The sequence below is a fragment of the Gopherus evgoodei genome, unplaced genomic scaffold (assembly GCF_007399415.2).
Source record: "Gopherus evgoodei ecotype Sinaloan lineage unplaced genomic scaffold, rGopEvg1_v1.p scaffold_47_arrow_ctg1, whole genome shotgun sequence".
Lineage (NCBI taxonomy): Eukaryota > Metazoa > Chordata > Testudines > Testudinidae > Gopherus > Gopherus evgoodei.
In genome coordinates, this window is record NW_022060068.1 from 1,883,932 (window position 1) to 1,902,153 (window position 18,222).

Genomic DNA, 18,222 nt, shown 5'->3' on the forward strand with positions numbered 1-18,222 from the left:
TCAGAGCTGTCAATCATGGCTCTGAAGCAGGTTGATCCTAGGCCTGTGCGAATGAGGTGACTGTGTCTAAGAATAGAAAGGTGTGTTAGAGGAGAGGCAGTGTAAAGGCCGGCTGCCAGCCGGCAGATTTGGAGAAGAAGATTTAGATTGGAGAGAGAGAGAGAGAGAGATCACTCCCTATTGTGAATTCTCTACTGCTTAGTTCCCTCTAGTATCCAGTCTCAAAAATCTTTAAAAACCTTTTAAAAATCCGCTGGCTGTGAGATTTCTTTGTAGAATTGTTTCCAAGTGAATAGTGTGGCACCATGACATTCTCCTCAGTCAAAAACGTTACTTAAGTTTAGCATGAAAAATAAATACAAAAAAGAAATGTCTACTTTCTACAATAGTACATCACAAGCCAAGGGCCCCCACCTATGATTTCCAGCCCTCAACCTGCTGTCATTTCAGTGACTAGGGATCTGAAGGAAATGTCAGGCACTATATATGTCACATGGCCCTTTTAAAAACAGTCATAGCAAGCCTCGAATGACACTCCCCCTCATGAACTGCTATAGAAAAATCAAGCAGAGCACAACCTACAAGAAACACTTAATACTGATATTCTGACCCAAAGGACTGAACTGTTGTACACTTTTTTCACACCTTTTAAAATGGAAATCCTGGTGCAATGGCACTTCCACTCCTCCATAATATAGCTGTGCCACATCAGGATCAGGGGGAGAGCTAATGGGGCAAATTGAGTTCATTTGGTCAACAGGTTTCTCAGATACAGCCCATCCCAATAAAGAGCGGATTTGAAGAGTCAACCTGCACTTAAATCCTCAGGACAAGGAGACTGTCCTGCAAACTGGCATGCTGCAAAATGGAGTGCACAGAGTTTGTGCTGAAAATCTGGGGTCGGTTGAGGGCAAGTTAGATGTTTTCAAATCACCAGGGCCCTGATGAAAAGCATCCTAGAATACTCACGGAGAGACTGAGGAGATATCTGAGCCATAAGCAATTATCTTTGAAAAGTCATGGAAGACGGGAGACATTCCAGAAGACTGGAAAAGGGTAAATCTTGTGCCCATCTATAAAAAGGAAAATAAGGACAACCCAAGGAATTACAGATCTGTCAGCTTAACTTCTGTACCCCGAAAGATAATGGAGCAAATAATTAAGCAATCCATTTGCAAACACCTAGAAGATAATAAGGTGATAGGTAACAGTCAGCATGGATTTGTCAAGAACAAATCATGTCAAACCAACCTGATAGCTTTCTGTGACAGGGTAACAAGCCTTGTGGATGGGGGGAAGCGATAGACTTGGTATATCTTGACTTCTCTGCACTGGCTGTGCCAAAGACAAAGTACCGTTCAAGATTGGAAGTGGAGGACAACCTCAGATTGTCAGTTTCAAAAATCTCCCCACAAACTGATAAGCTGTCCACGAGAAATGGGCCCACCTTTCACATTAAGTTTCTGTACATTTGAAACTTACAGGTGTATGCAATTTAATTAAAGTTCTATTAAGGTCTCTCTTATGTTTATGAGTAGGCTATCAAACATACTTTTGGATGTGTCTATTTTTGTCTGGATTGGGAGGCGTGACCAAAAATTGTAACTCAAAAGGGGCGGGGCTCAGCTCAAAAAGCTTGAAAATCACTATTCTAGTGCATCCGACGAAGTGGGTATTCACTCACGAAAGCTCATGCTCCAAAATGTCTGTTAGTCTATAAGGTGCCACAGGATTCTTTGCTTCTTTCACTATTCTAGAGTGTATTAACAGGAGTGTCATAAGTAAGACAAAAAAGACGATTGTCCCACTCTAATTGGCACTAGTGAAGCCTCAATTGGACTATTGTGTCCAGTTTTTGGGTACCACACTTCAAGAACAAGCCCACTGCTTTGCAATGTTCACCCGAAGATTCTTTATGTCTTCGCTGCTGCCTGGCCACCGCACTGCCTGGTTGGCCCATTCACGGCATTTCGTTAATTCTCGATGTCCTTCCTGCAGGAGGTTTAGGATTTCTCCTCTCATTTTGTGGCCACACACAGCGCCACGTAACAACTGAACAGTACCATAGAGTGTAGCATCCCATCCCATACCCTGAGCCAGCCCTCCTAAGGGGCAGTTTCACTCCACGTCACTGGGCACTGGCTGATCTTTGCTAGGGGCTGCCTCTGCCATCTGCAGACAAATGCAGGGACGTGACAGCCATCTTGGCTAAGGGCAAGAAATGTCTTCAGTCCCACAAAGTCATAGAGACAGTGGCCATTGGGAATGAGGGGAGAAATTCTTTGTTTAAATAAATTCAGTTCCTGCCCCCCTCACATGATTACCAGCTCCCCTTCCCATCTGGCTCATTTTCACAGGCTTCTTCTGCCCCTGCTGTTCCCCTGCATCCCCCTCAGTGTTTGCCCCTCTCCCCCCAAATCCATTGTAACCCCTTTCAGTTTTCTCCTGCTTCTGACAACCGTCTGCAGCCTCCCTTCACCCCCACGCTTTGCTGAGGACTTGCTTACCCACAGAGCCCAGGGGTAGCTATCTTCCCAGAGGCTGGGCTGGCTTCAGGTCCACAGGAAAGAGTAGAAAGAAATGGTCGCCATTGTACTCGGGTCAGCCTCACTTCGTGTCCATTTCATACTCCCCAAATAAACACACCGTGCCCTGTTGGAATGAGATTGGGAAGGAGCTGAGAAGCTTGGCTGGAAGGGGGCAGCGTTCCTTTAGCTGTGTCTTGGCTACAAGGGGTCCTGGGGTCTGTGGCACCTCATTTCAAAGGGTTGTGGCACACAGAGATCACGAAGGGCGAACTGTGGCACGTGGCTGCAGAAAGGTTCCTGGGCAGTCAGCCCGGAGCTCGGAAACAAATGATCACCCAAGCCGCTGCCAAAGGGCAGCGAGAAGCACGTCTCCCTGGGCTGCTGCTTCGGACTGGATGTGGCAGAGAAGAAGAACCAAAAGAGCTAGTGGGGGGCACATGGCCGGGCAGCTGCTGAGATGCAGGCGGCCAGGACATGGGACAGGCAGAAATCCCCCTGTCCTGCTCGGGTGGCGAGGCCTTTACCCCAGACACAGTTTTCCTTTTGTTTAATAATCGGATTATTAATTCCCCCAGTCACCAGCTGCTGGATTGGGGGCTGGCTGACAGCCTCCTTTGGCAAAGCCTCCACACTTGGGAATTAGGCACCTTGGTCCTTCTGAAAACCTCACTCCGTGCCAAGCCTGAGCTTGCTTAACCCCCTGGCCCTTTGTTGCTGATCAGCAGTGGTGGTGGTGGTGTGGGAGTGTGTGTTTTATTTATTCAATGGTCTATTTAGGAGTCACACTTCAGGTTAATGAGAGGAGATCGCACCCACCCCAGCTCCAAGCTGGGACCCAATTGGTCCCACCAGCAGGACACATGGGAAATGCGAGGTGGGGCCTGAGGAATTAATACAGGGGGTATCACTTCATTCTGCCCCACAGACCTGGCAGAACAGGAACCAAAGGAGGATAACGAACTGGGGAGAAGGCTGCTTTCGAGGGGGCAGGTCACCTTCCCTGTAGGGCCTGGGCATGAGGAGACTATAGCGACCCATAGCTGGACAGCCACTGAGCCCTCGGCAGGAGACGTCCGTGGGAGGAGGTGAGTGTGTGAGACGGATGGGGGCTGAGTGGAGAGAATACAGCAAATAAACACTCAGCTATAGTATCGCCAAATCCAAACATCCAACAATCATGAGTCAGGGCACCCAAAATCACAAGAGTGGCTTGAAAATCATGAGATATTCAAGCTAATAAATCTGTGGTTCTTTTTACTTGTCTTTGGGGCCACGTTTCCAGGCTTTTCTCTGCAGCCATGAGGGCTTGACACTTGTTAAACAATCAAAGCTGAGGTTTTCATGTACTCACTGGGCTCCAGGAGCTGGGGCTTTCAGAACAAGCACCAAATATTGCTAGAGCAGCGGTAAAATCACAAGAATTGGCAGAGTGGATCCAAGCAAATGTACCACAGCAGTCGGTGAGGGGTGGAGCTGGGAGGTGACACCTTGCCCAGGTCCCTGGGGGCCAGAGGCCCATTCTCAGCAATCCCATAGGCCTCAGCACATCAAGCTGGGAAAGTCTGACAGCCAGCACACACTCACATAGCCAGTGCCCTGCCGCAGGAATGGGCAGGTGGGTCTACACTGCACAACATACCTGGAAAAGCAAGTCTCAGAGCCTGGCTCGTCAGACTCAGCCTGGCGGGGCTGGCACTACAGCTACAAAGAGCCCTGCAGACACTCCCGCTGGGGCTCTGAGCCTGCAGGAGTTCAGGGCCCGAGGGGGATGTCTACACAGCTCCCTCAGTGCAGGAGCACAAGCCCGACTGCAGACCTGGGCTCTGAGATTCGGAGCCATGGGGCGGGAAGGGGGGGTTGCAGCGCAGACAGCCCCCCCCATGTCCCCCGGCGTATGTCTGCACAGGACAGTGAAACCGGGCTTGCGGACTCAGTGTTTGGAAGCCTGGGCTGGAAAGTCCACACTGACCCGGGCGGGGCTCCCGCCCTGCTGCCAGGTCTAGATGGCAGGAGGCAGAGCTCCCGGCTCGGGCTGCGTCCACACGGCAGCAGGGCAAGGCTTGGCCCCGGCTCAGCGGGACACGGGCTCCCCCCACCCCCGGCTTTTGCGCTGCGCCCCCGCGCCGGGTCCCGGAGCTGTCAATCAGGCGGGACTACATCTCCCACAATGCCCCGGGAGGCGGGGGGCTGGCTGGCTGCGGAGCATCTCGGCCCGGCCGGCCGGGCGCTACAATCAGCCGGGCGGGGAGCGCAGCCCGCGGGCCGACAGGCGCCCTGCTCAGCCTGGCCCCGATCCCTGCGCCCCGCCAGCCCTGGGGCCAAGGGGCCGGAGGCCAGGGGGATGGCCGCAGCGGGCTCTGCTCAGGTAGGGTGCTGGCCCCCGGGCGGCGCTGAGAGCGGGGGGACCTGGCCCCATGGGCCCCCGGGGGGCGCTGCCCGCTGGAGGAACCAGCCCCAGAGCAGGATCCTGGGCTGAGTGCTGGGGTGGGGAGTAAACAGGGAGCTCCCCCTGCAGCTGGGGCAGAGACAGGACCTGTAGCCCCACGGAGCAAGGCTGGCCCTAGACACCCAAGATTGGCCGGGGGTCTCTGCTCTCCAGGGCCCAGAGGGGACAGTGGGCAAACAGCCCGGGGGGCAGGGTGTCTGCTTTGCCAGAGCCTAGACACAGGCCAGGAGAATGACTGCAGTGGGGCAGGGCTCTCTGCTGGGCCCGGGGGGATGTTGGGGTGACTGGGGGCTCTCTGCCCATATATAGCCCCGGGATGGCGGGCTCTCGCTTCTCACACCTCCCTATATATTGACAGGGGCTGCAGGGAAGGGGGCTCTCTGGGTAGCAGATAGGCCCGGGATGGGAGGGTCTCTGCTCTGCCCCAGTGTGTGGCGGCTCTGTTCCCCCCAGTGTGGGTGTCTTAGGATGGCTTGAATACTAAACTTTGCTCCTAGCAGAGGCCCCTGTGTGACTGGGCTGCTGAAGGCGGCTCTGCCCGCAGGGAGCAGGGCACTGTAGGATGGCACAGGAATTCCTGCCTTGCCCTTGCCAGCCTCGCTCAGCAGAGCGTGCTCAGGGGGCTGGAACAATGTGTGTAGTGGGGCAGCTGAGAGCCATTGGACCAAACTGTAAACCTTGCATGTGATGGAAACCACATCCAGCCAGGGCCCAGGGTGCAGCAGGATCCCTAGATCCAGCACCTATGAGTGTGCAGCTCTTTACTCCTATCCCTTGTCTCCGCTCTCCCCTGGCGCCTGCATTCGCCGCTTTTCCAGGACATGTTGCTTGGGAGACAGGGAAGATGGTTTAGGTGCAGGATTTTCTGCTCTTGAAACCTGGCGTCTGCCCTGGTCACAAGTGAACTGAGTGAGGTGTCCCAGGCAGGCACCTGGCGGATGTTTGCCCTCGTTCTAAGACCACCTCCTGGGGACATGGTAACAGACGTCTCTGGTCAGGAGAGGCCATACCAGTCCGGCTGCGCCACATAGAATAAATTGCATCACTCCTGTCCCCATTATTCCTGGTGCTCCATGCTAATTCCTTATGTTCACAAGAGTTAAAATTGCCTCTAAAAATAACAGCTGAGAAAGGTGGGGGCGGTTTGGCAGCCTGCTGAGGACAGGCTGCTTTCGGGAAGTCATTTTAAAATGTGACTCACTCTCCTTGAAGGACACCCGGGACCCGCGAGGGCTGCTTGTGCAGTGTGACTGATTCCTGGGCAGGTGGTGCAGGGCCAGCGTGGAGCGTGTCTGACAGCTCAGTGTCCAGATCGAGAGTCCGATCTGGTTCTAGCTCATGTTGGGTTTTGCAGGCTGCTCCTTGAATTGTTCTCGGTGCTGTCAGAAACCACTGAGCTGCTGGCCTGAAAAGAACCTTTTAATAGACAAGGCGTGTTTAAAACATACTGTCCTGCGTGAGCAGATCGTGCTCCTACCCTCTCCCTTGGATCGGGGGCTGCGAGGTTTGCAGCGCTGTGTGTGTCTGTCCTCGCCCCATATGTGATCCCTTCACCCTGCTCCTAGCTATCCTTGTATTCCTGCTCTTTCCCTTGGTCAGCCCACGTCTCCAGTGATTCAAGGTCGTTCCCCTTCCCCTACCCTTGTCCCTTTGACCTGGATCATTCCATAGCCTCCAACCCAGGAGGGCTGAACCCCGGCCCAGTGAGGTGCGCAATGCAGAGGGGCTATCTAGACTGACGTTACTGTGCAGGCTGATGCTTTCTCTCACTTGCCCATTCTTGTCTTAGCCCTTGATTTGCAGGATTACGGGATGCGTTTCAGTCTCTCAACCCACCCCAGCCCCCCCCCCAAGACTGAAGGGCCCATCACGCATCAGGAGCTAGTTATTGCCCCTGTGTCTTGCTGCAGATTCAAAGCAGAGAGATTTACTGAAATAACCAGCAAGCAGTTTTGTTTTATCCTTTCCCCAGCAGCCCCGCTGCGCTCACCTCCTTGCTGTCAGTTCTCACGTAATGCCGTTCCTGGCAGACAGGCCTGGTGGGGAGCAGGGAGCACACTGCGTGGCACTAGGCCAAGGGGTTTTGCCCATATCTGGATCCTACTGCAGTCCCCAGCGTAGGCTCTGGCTATCTGTGCAGCACAAGAGGGTGAGCCGGGCGGCTTGTGTTGCAGGTGGCGTTCGAGGACGTGGCAGTCTATTTCACCCCGGAGGAGTGGGCGGCGTTAGAGGAATGGCAGAGGGAGCTGTACCGGGACGTGATGAGGGACAACTACGAGCTGGTCACCTCGCTGGGTGAGGATCCCTTTCGCCCTTCTCCCAGGAGCTGGGCCATTCTTATCTAGAGGCCTCAATATGGAGTTAGGCATCTAACTTCAGGCTCCTAAGCTTGAAAATTTGGCTCATATACAACCCTGTCATTAAAGATTCACAGCAGCCCGTGAGCGTGTGGTGCACTCCACGGACATACCATGAGACACAGTCCCTGACGTTAGACAAGGTCAAACATGGGACAGTGGAAGGGGCAAGGAGCCCTATAGAGGAAAGAAGACTGAGAAATGGCACTAGAGACCGAGAGCTGGAGCAGGCGAGGTGTGTAGGGGCAGCGGGACACAAGACACGAGTCAGAAGTGGGCCAGATAGATGGAGGGAGCAGTAAGGACAGAGCAGCGTGAAAGGTGCATGTGCCAGGAATTTGGAGTAGCTAGAGCTGAGCGAGGGGTAGTACCTGTGACGATGAGGATGGAGGAGCCTTCTTCCAGACTCTAATTACATGAATATAAACATGCGACTTTACTGTTCTCCGTCCCTGGAACAGGGTGGCCCGCTGTCAAACCAGAGATCATATGTAAAATTGAGCAAGAAGAGGAGCCATGTGTTGGAGACCCTCCGCATCCCAGAGAGTGGGGGACCCCCCAAAGCTTCTGGCCAGGTGAGTAGTGGGGGGGAATCCCAAAGGATGGGGAGCTAGACCAGTGTGGGCAAACGTTTTGGCCCAAGGGCCACATCGGGATTGCGCAACTGTATGGAGGGCCAGGTAGGGAAGGCTGTGCCTCCCCAAACAGCCTGGCCCCCCCTCCATCCGCCTCTCCCACTGCTTGCCCCCTGACTGCCCCCTTCAGAATCCCCAACCCATCCAACCCCCCTGCTCCTTGACCCCTGACCACCCCTTCCCAGGACCCCACCCCCCATCCACCCCCCTGCTCCTTGTCCCCTGACAGCCCTGACCCCTATCCACACCCCTGCCCTCTGACACCGCCCCCCCCAGGACTCCCACCCCCTCCTGGGACCCCCTGCCTCTAACTTCCCCCCAGGATCTCACCCCCTTATCCAACCCCCCCTGCTCCCTGTCCCCTGACTGCCCTCCCAACCCCTATCCACATCCCCACCCCCTGACAGGCCCCCGAGGACTCTCATTCCCAACCCTCCCTGTTCCCCATCCCCTGTCCACCCCCCCAGAACCTCTGCCCCATCCAACCACCCCCTTGTCCCCAGCTTCCCCTCCCCAGGATCCCCTGCTCCCTTACTCAACGCTCCCTGCTCCCCATTCCCTTACCAGCAGCAGGAGCTCGCAGCCATGACACACAGCCAGAGCCAGCTTTGCTCCCCACACAGCCCAGCGGGAGCAGTGGGCCAGAGCGTGGCCTGCGCGGTGGCTGCGTGGGGGGGGGACATCGGGGGAGGGGCCGGGGACTAGGTTCCCCAGCCGGGAGCTCAGGGGCCAGACAGGATGGTCCAGGGCTGGATGTGGCCCCTGGGCTGTAGTTTGCCCACATCTGAGCTAGACAGAGAAGAGTTGGACATTCGAAGGGTGGCCTAATGGACAGGGCGTTGGACTAAGAGTAACATTCCTTAGAGGCAGTGAGGGGCTCCTACCGTGCTGAAGCCTGCGCGTGTCGGAAGAGCGTCCCTAGCTCTGTTCATGTGTAGCCAGAATTCCTCCATGGCTGGTGCCAATCGTGACTTCCCAACAGGACTCGTTAACTCATAGCCTGAGTCCCTCCCTCTCCCGCACTGAGAAAGTTACTGGCTTACAATGCCACTCCAGAGTTTGCGTTCCTGTGAGCTCACGTTCTGCACTGGGGAGGGTGGGGTCAGAACCTAGGCTGAATAAAATAGAAACATGGCTGGCAGGAATCCCCAGTTTATAATCCTGACGGCCTCTGCAGGCTGGGCGTAGTGGCCAAAATGTGCTTTCTTAGGCCAGAATAGCTCTGCTGAAGTCACTGGGCTGCACCAGTATGACTGACAGCAGAATCTGTGTCTCGGCGGGGGTTATATTTCAGGTCACCGTCATGGGAGCCAGACCTGTTTAAGTGAATGCAGCTGGCTTCCACTGGCTAGTTCTTGGGCGGTAGAAACTTGGATGTGATGGGAATGTCTCTGTAATTTGTGGGAAGAGAGGGGATTTTCCAATAGCAGAACTTCCCAGCAGATTCATTCACAGATTCTCACTGGGCACCTGTTGGGATTCCCTCTGGGATGGGGGGTCTTGTTGAATGGGCAGGTTTTTTCCATCCTCAGCACCTGAAATACTATCTGCACTCTTCCCTCTGTCTTCTTTCTACTAGATGATGGAATCAGGGTTAAAAAGGAGGAGCAGGAGGAAGACACAGAGACTCCGGAACAGCCCAGTGCGTTCTCGGGAAAGTTGGAGGAAGGGAGCGGCCCACCGCAGTGTGTGAAGAAGAGCGGCCTGGCTCGAAGCAAATCCCGCCAGAAGCTGCAAAGCCAGGTGGCGAGTGCTCAGGACAAACCCTCACGGGCTCCTCCCCAAAAAGCCTCGCTAAAGAAGATTCCCCCGACGTGTCCAGAGTGCGACAAAAGCTTCAAGAGTAACACGGCCCTGACCATCCACGAAAGGAGTCACACGGGGGAGCGGCCCTTTAAATGCCCCGAGTGCGGGAAGGGTTTCCCATCCAAGGGGGACCTGAAGAGACATCAGAAAACCCACCTGGGAAAGAAGGATGCTGCCCCCGAGAGAGGGCGGAGCCTTCCTGAGAAGCTGCAGCTCCTCAGGCACCAGAGAAGCCCTCAGGCACCCAAGAGGCCGTACACATGTGCTCAGTGTGGGAAGAGCTTTAACAAGAGCAGAGACCTCAGAAAGCACCAGCGCACCCACACGGCGGAGAGGCCGTTCCTGTGCCCGCAGTGCGGGAGCAGCTTCCGGCTCAAGCAGATCCTCGTGTCTCACCAGAAAGTGCACAGGGGAGTGAAGCCGTTCCAGTGCTCAGCCTGCGGGAAGAACTTCAGCCAGAAGCACCATCTGATCAGCCACCAGCGCACCCACACCGGGGAGAAGCCCTTCTCCTGCGCCCAGTGTGGACACAGGTTCAGCCAGAAGCACCATCTGATCAGCCACCAGCGCATCCACACGGGGGAGCGGCCTTTTGCCTGCCCCGAGTGCGGGAAGAGCTTCAAGGACAAGAAAACCCTCATCATCCATGAGCGGATCCACACAGGGGAGAGGCCCTACAAGTGCAACGAGTGCGGGAAGACCTGCAGCCAGAAGCAGCACCTGAAAAGCCACCAGAGGGTGCACAGGGGCAAGAGGCCCCGTGGCAAAGGGGAGGAAGGCCTGGAGGATGACGTGGGTTTCTGCCGCCAGAAGGTCCCGGCAGAGGAGAAGCCGTATCAGTGTGCAGAATGCGAGAAACGGTTCCGGGACGAGCGGATAATGCTGGCACACCAGAGAACTCACACTGAGCAGGCGCTGCCGAAGAGCACCAGGACAGGTACCAGTCGGAGCCCACAGGCCCTGGTCCAGCAAGCGCCCTTCACCGGCACCCTGCAGTGCAGGGCAAACATTAGCCAGAAGCCACCTCTTAGAGCCCACCAGGGAACCCCGGCTGGAAAGAGACCTTTTGTGTGCAATGAGTGTGGGAAGAGGTTCATGCAGCGCAAACGCCTTGTGTTACATCAGAGGAGCCACACGTGAGATAGAATCATTTGAGCGGGTGGAACGTGGCAAACACTATGTTTGGGAGCTGGGAGCTGACAAGATGCAGGAGTGAAAGACCGTGAGCTGTAGATTAGGTAGAACTGCTTCTGTGAGAGAACGTGTCTTCAGAGGCCAACAGAAAAGCCTCCTTGGAAGCTACCTTCCAACCTGGATGTGCAAAAGTGATGTTTGTGACACACACTCAACTCTCCAGGCCCATCCTTGATGTGGGACCTTGTGTAAAAACAGCTGACGTGTCAGTCTCCTCTCCAGAGTACAAATTTTCTACAAGCAACTCGATTGGTCTCCTAAATGTATACGTTGTTTGGCTGCCTAGTAAATACACTAAAATATCTTTACCAAAATATAAATAAGTGCCCCATTGCGTATGCTAGCTTTCTAATTAGAGTAGAACCGTGCTGCTTTGCACAAGTGTCTGTGAAAATTGCTGAATCTTGCAAATGAGACGCTCAGCATATAATCAAAGGGCAAGGCCGCTGCCTTGTAATGGACATTGTTCATTTATTCAGGCACAGCATTTCGGTTTGTTTATGCTATAGTCTATTAGGAAGTGTTCTGCGATGTACTTTGTGGAACTGAGGAAGTCTGAGTAATATGCGAACTCACTACACCACTCGATCAGATCTTGGCAGAAAATTGTGGCCAAGCTGTCTTTCTTTCATTTGTTTAGTGATGTAATTAGCAATGGTCTGCTGGGTCTGCTTTGATTTTATCCTTGCTGCATGTCTCCTGTATAAATCACAGACCATTTTAAATTAGCAAGTATTAGCACTAAGATGCTATTCGTAGTCACATGCACGTCCCTATGGAATGATGCAGCATGCTGGATAAAATCCATGTTAATACTCGCACAAAAGGGGGGTAGATTTTTCTCTCTAATCAATACTATAAAAGCCTCTAAAAATGGCAGATACTCTCTGAGGCACATGCCAACCCCGGGCAATCCTGCACTTCTCCTTCCACCTGGCACACTGCCCCTGCCCATCCATATCTCTCTTGTGCCCTGAACTCAAGTGTCTGGTGTGTCCATTTCCTGTCCTTATTTCTTCTGCCAGTTTCCTATCGCCATACAGCAGTGGATTCTCTATGCTGCTCCAGAGTTGGATCCCTTGAGGGATAATCCAGTCCCACTGATTTGACTTGAATAGGAGTCAGATTGGGCCCGTTAGGTGTGGGTGTGGGTGTGAGATCCTAGGGTAACCACCATCTCCTTGTGACCTGTGGAGGTGCCACCCGAGGCTGGACTGACAGCTGATGTCGCTGCTTCTCCAGTGTTTGCTACAAGAGAGTTAATCTGCAGATATTACCCATCACCTCGACCAGAGATACTCAGACTGCAGCTCGCAAGCCACAAGTGGCTCTTTACTGGGTCTGCTGTGGCTCTTTGCAGCGTGTGATATTAAAACGCCGTGTGATTGAATTGTTAACCGATCAGGATGCTTTTACATTGTAATTAACCAATTCAGTTATCAGCTTGCTCTAAGTTAGTACCTTGGTTTTATATGTAATTATTCTCACAGCAAACAAGTATTTCCCCTGTCGGTCACACTGCTGGGGCGTTTGGGGCACGCTGATTGTTAATTTTGGCTTCTGAACCACTACGTTCTGAGGATCGCTGGCCTAGACACTTCCGTCCGTCTGCTGCAGGTGTTTCTGCTGTGCAGGATTTGTGGTGGCTTCTTGCCTGGGCCCTTGCGGGTTTGATAATCAGCTGGTTGCTGTGAGGAGATGTAGATACAAAATGCAGGTTGGGTGAAGGTTTTGTAAAACCCAACAGGAATGAACCCTTGTCCCTGTTGCTTTTTAATTTAAATGAACCAGTTTGGGGGGTTTAATCAATCCCCTGCAGTGCTGCGCAGCACTGTGTTACATGAGGACAGGAAGTGAAATGGACCACAAGCAGGCAAGCTTCTAGCAAAGCAAGCTGTGTGGTTGCACTTCCCAAGCAGAGTGAAGTGCAAAATGTGACCTGAAACCAGTCTCATTCATGAGGAGCCAAAGGGGATGGTTTCATTTTTGCTGCGTTAATACTGCAGCAGAGTTTGATGTATTTATTATGTTGACAGTTTCCCTTTAATAAGTTGTGTGGCGTATTCTCACAGGAGACTAGTCTGTCCAGCAAAAGGCCAGCCATCAAACACAGAAGTCAACACAAAAATTTCAGTGTAGAGCGGTGCCGGCGGAGGGGCTCAGCCGGGCTGGAGGGGGCCCTATCCGAAAAGGGACCGAGTCAGGGAACACAGCTCTGTTCTCTGAAAGAGGAGCCTCAGTGAGGAGACCGGAAGCGAGGCCTGCGGTGGGATTCAGTGAACGTACCTTAGCCGAAGTTCTGCATGCGCTGTATTGTGCAGAGCGCTGGGAACGGTGTCGCGCTGTAACGGCTGTACGGGGTCCAGCTTTTGCTTTCTTTTTCCTTCAAAAGAACAATTAAAATAATATCAACTAAAAGTAAGTGTGTCGGGGGGGGCCCTCACCAGCCGTTCTCTCCAGGGACAAGCGGGAAGGGCGAGGAGGTGGCTGGCGGTAGCGCAGATCCCAGTCTCTGCCCCACAGCTGAGGGGCAGGAGCCAGTGAGAGGTAAGAAATGGGAGAAAGGCTGCTTTGCAGGAGTCCAGGTCTGCTTCCCTGTACAACGGGCATGGAGGCCAGTCCGGAAAAGTGCAGATGGTGGCCAGGCCCAGCACTGCCCAAAGATAAACTAGCCCAGTGGTTCTCACCCAGGAGTCCAGGGCCCCCAAGGGGGCCTCAAGCAGGTTTTGGGGGGCCACCAAGCAGGGCCAACATTAGACTCGCTGGGCCCAGGGCAGAAAACCAAAGCCCCTTTGCATAGGGCTGAATCCCAGGCCCTGAGCCCCCCCAGCCGGGGCTGAAGCCAAAGCCTGAGCAATGTAGCTTCATGGGGGCCCCTGTGGCATGGAGCCCTGGGCAGTCGCCTGGCTTGCTACCCCATAATGCTCACCCTGGCTTTTATGTGCAGAAAACCAGGTGGGCCATGGAGATTTTATAGTGGGGGGAGGGCTAGTGCCAGTGTTCAGTCACACAGCTTTCTACTGCACCCCTCGGACGCTGGCTGCGTGGGTCCTGGGGCCAGTGGAGCAGTGGGAGTCGGTGAAGAGCCGGCTGGCTGCATGATGCTGATTCTTTCTATTTCCAGCTTCTAAACTGCAGCTACAGTGACATCAAATATTTCCCCGGTGTAACTTTCCGTAAAGCAAACTGCTCTTGTAACTAGTTTAGCCTGATATCAAGCCTGGGCCGTGGTGCATGTGGAATCCATTTCTTACCAGCACGCAGGGAGCCATGAGGGGCACATGACCCTCCGTGTGACTCCACCTTGCCCGGGCCCCCCATGTTCGGCGAAAGGAGCAGAATGTGGGGCCACTGGACAGCCCCACGCGCCAGCTCCTCCGGCGCGGCTGTATCGCCCCCAGCCCTTCCCCACAGGGTCTCCTCTGTCTGCACAGCAGCCAGCCCAGCCGGAGCACAGGGCTGGGGGCTGGTACAGCCGCCGTGCCAGAGGAGCTGCCAGAGTGGAGCTGCCCCATGGCCTGACATTCTCCTTTCCCACTGTGGGTCAGGGCTCTCGCGGGAGCTGCAGTGGGGAAAGGAGCAGAACGCCAACCTCTCCTCCACTGCCTGCCCAGTAGCCCCACATTCTGCTGCTCCTCTTTCCGGCTCTCCGTCCCAGCTATAAATATCTTGCAGGTACAACGGACCGGACCAGACCAGACCAGACTGCCCTGCTTGCACTGCTGAGCCTGGGCCAAATAATGGAAGAGCTGATGAGGGATTGAGTTGATTAAAGGGTGGGAATGCAACTAATGCCAGACAGCCTGGCTTTGTGGAACATGGGTCTTGTCCAACAACCTGCTTCATAAGAGCAGTCTCACTGGGTCACACCAATGATCCATCAGTGTCCTGTCTTCTGACAGTGGCCAGTGCCAGGTGCTTCTGGCAGTCAGAGGTTTAGTGACACCCAGAGCAGGGGGTTGCATTCCTGCCCATCTTGACTAACAGCCATTGGTGGACCCATCCTTCATGAACTTGTCTAATTCTTTTTTGAACACAATTATACTTTTGCCCTTCACAACATCCTCTGGCAAGGAGTTCCACAGGTTGACTGTGCGTTGTGTGAAGAAAAACTGCCTTTGGTTTGTTTTAAACCTGTTGCCTATTAATTTCCTTAGGTGAGGGTGACTCCTGGTTCTTCTGTTATGTGAAGGGGTAAGTAACAGTTCCCTATTCACTTTCTCCACACCACCCATGATTTTGTAGACCTCTATCATATCCATGCTTAGTTGTCACTTTTCTAACCTGAACAGTCCCAGTCTTTTTAATCTCACCTCGTATGGAGGCTATTCCATCCCCCTAATCATTTTGTTTCTCTTCTATGCACCTAAGTTATTTCATTCTTTGGTGAGATTACAAATGACTATGTAAATGTTAGACTTTTGGAGGAGATTTGACTTAGTACCACATGGCATTCTTATTAAAACTAGCTCTATTCAATGTCAATAGAGCACGTTAACTGGTTTAAGAACTAGCTAACTGACAGATCTCAAAAAGTAGTCCTCAATGGGGAATCAGCAGCAAACGGGTGTTTCTAGTGAGGTTCCACAGGGATCAGTATGAGGCCCAACACTGTTCAACACTTTAGTCAGTGATCTGCAAGTAAATATAAAATCCTGGTTGATAAAATTTGTAGCTGAGAGAGGTTGGCAGGAGGACAGCAGGGCAGTCAGACTGCGATCTGCATCGCTTGGTAAAGTGGCCCATTCAAACCAAACACATTTTAGTACAGCCAAACGCAAAGTCTTATACAGGTAGGAACAAGGAACACGGACCCACCTACAGGTGTGGGAGTGGAGCCTGACTCTGAAAAGCGTCTGGGGGGAGAGCGGACAAGAGACTGGACCTGAGCTCCCAGCGTGTTGCTTTGGCAAACAGGGCTAATGCGATCCCTGGATGTATTAAGAGAGGAGTGGTGAGTGGAGCAGGCAGGGGATTATACCCTGGTACACAGCACTGGTGAGACTCATGCTGGAATATTGCGTCCAGTTCTGGTGTCCACATTTCGAAAAGGATGTTGGGCAGAAAAGAGCCACAAACATGACTCAGCTGAAGAAAATGCGAGAGACTGGAAGAGTTCCATCTGTTCCTGAAAGGGAAGCCTGAGCCTTGGTTACAGCCTGGAAGTGCCTTCCTGGGGAGAAAATACCGGGTACGAGTGGGCTCTTTAATCCAGCAGAATCATCACAAGAACTAATGGCTGGAAGCTGAAGCCAGACAAATTCAAATGAGAAATGAGACACAAATTTGCAACAGTGAGGGGATTAACCCTGGAAACAAAGGATCAAGGCAGTGGTGGATTCTCTAGTTCCTCATGTCTCCAGATCCAGACGGGCTGCCTTGTGGGAGATAGACAATCACATACGAGTTACTGCATTGTATTTAGTAAAATGTGAGTTACTGAGTCAATACAGGGGTAACTGGATGATGTTTAATGACCTGTGAGATACATGAGGTCAGACTAGTTTGGTGGTTTTCAACCTGTGGTTCTTGGACCCCTGGGGGGCTACAGGCTAAGATTTCCAAAGAGGTCCACATCTCCATTCGGAATTTGTGTGGGGCCACAAATGAAAAAAGGTTGAAAACCACTGGACTAGCTGCTTGAATGGTCCCTTCTGGCTTTAACATCTCTGAGGGGAACGGGGGAGGGCAGGCTCTGCCCGTGGGGGTGCTTGGGTCTGGCCGGATGAGCTGAGGGCAAGGCGGAGATGTCACTGGACAGATTTCAGAGATGGTTTTAGAACTGGGGTGGCTCCGAATCAGCTGAGAGCTGCAGTTTGATGTGCAATCAGCCAGTAAGCGACTTGTGCATTAGTCACGTGCAGGCAGTGCACCTGGTACTTTGATGCTGCATAGAAAGGGGCTCAGCCAGGTTAGCAGAACGTTAACCAGCCTTTGCCACTGCTGCTAGCACCACCTACACACAGCTGGCCTGACTGGGGGGAGGCAGGGGAGACAGAACCATTCCAGCACTCTCCTGATCTAGCCCACAGTCTGTTCTCACATGGTACCATGATTCCGTCACGTCGCTCAGCCCTGGTTCTACAGGGACCACCCAACGCACATTCTGCTGCAGACTCCCAACAGTTGGAGAAGCTCACAGGTTAATCTGGATCCAATCTTCACAGCTCCAGCTCTAAGGGAAATAACTCTGCTTCTCCCGCCAAGCATCTCAGGGCACTCGACAGATGTGAATACGAGAGCTTCACAAGTCACCACTCTCCTCTGACTGCTATGAGTATTATCTCCATTTTACAAGTGGGAAACTGAGACCCAGAGAGGTGATGTGAGTTTCCCATGGTCATCTAGCAAGTCAGTGGCAGAGCCAGAAATAGTATCCAGGTGTCCTGAGCCTCGTCTTGTATCTTTAACCACAAGACCATTATGATGTGAGTGTCCTGTCTCCAGAGCCTTTTCCAAAGAAGGACCCTCCTGCATTTACACGGCTGAAGCTCCCTTCGGTGCAGCATGTGGGGTGGGTGCAGTCCTGCATGGCTGGCTAAGGAAAGAGAAGATCCAGCCATGCCCTGATGTCCTCACTCAGTCTGCAATCAGGGCTATGCCTGGGTATCAGCAGCAAGATGGAAATCCCGACTCTGCCTCCCGGCCAATCTGGGCTGCTCCTCACCCACCCTGGCTGACCAGATGAGGGGGGCAGGGTAATTAGAAAACAAACCTCTCTCTCCATTTATTTCAGACACACCCCCTGTGATGGTGCTGGCAGCCAGCTGAGGTCACTCAATCAAGGTGAACTGCAAACCAAATGGGGCAGACAAACCCCAAATGCTGGTGGTTATTTCAATACTTAGATTTACCAACCAGCACAAAACAGCTTCTATAGGACCTCACTGGTCACTTAGAAGTTTAAACCACGCAATTCCCTTACAGTGCCCAGCCTCAGGCCTCCGTCCAGACACACCTGTCAGATATGATGATGATTCCTGAAAATCTTATCTCCTCATATAAAAGAAAAGGTTCTTCCAATCCCAAAGGATCAGCCACACACCCAGGTCCAATTATAACTTAGATCTTACCCACAATGCACGCTACAGCCAATTCTTATTAACTAAGCTAAAATTTATTAAAAAAGAAAAGAGAGAGAGTGATGGTTAAAAGATCAATCTACAGACAGACTTGAATTCAATTCTTGAGGTTCAGATGCGTAGCAGAGATGAGCTTGTAGCTGCCAAAAGTCCTTTTAGAAATAGTCTACAGGT

The 18,222-nt window shown here is 53.0% G+C and overlaps 1 protein-coding gene across 1 annotated transcript; it reads left to right on the plus strand.

The window, feature by feature from the left end:
• The first annotated feature begins 4,695 nt into the window (after positions 1–4,695).
• LOC115642907 (zinc finger protein 436-like) lies at positions 4,696–13,362 on the plus strand. The gene is made up of 4 exons (XM_030546557.1): positions 4,696–4,893; positions 7,149–7,269; positions 7,793–7,906; positions 9,546–13,362. The coding sequence occupies exons 1-4, from the start codon at positions 4,696–4,698 to the stop codon at positions 10,910–10,912; spliced, it is 1,800 nt and encodes a 599-aa protein (XP_030402417.1). The 3' UTR covers positions 10,913–13,362.
• Positions 13,363–18,222: the final 4,860 nt, after the last annotated feature.

Bases quoted from the DNA above. Each gene is read 5' to 3' on its own strand.
- LOC115642907 (XM_030546557.1), top strand. From the start codon at position 4,696: ATGCCCCGGGAGGCGGGGGGCTGGCTGGCTGCGGAGCATCTCGGCCCG. The intron at 4,894-7,148 runs GTAGGGTGCTGG...CTTGTGTTGCAG, and splicing joins CCGCAGCGGGCTCTGCTCAG to GTGGCGTTCGAGGACGTGGC. The intron at 7,907-9,545 runs GTGAGTAGTGGG...TCTTTCTACTAG, and splicing joins CCCCCAAAGCTTCTGGCCAG to ATGATGGAATCAGGGTTAAA.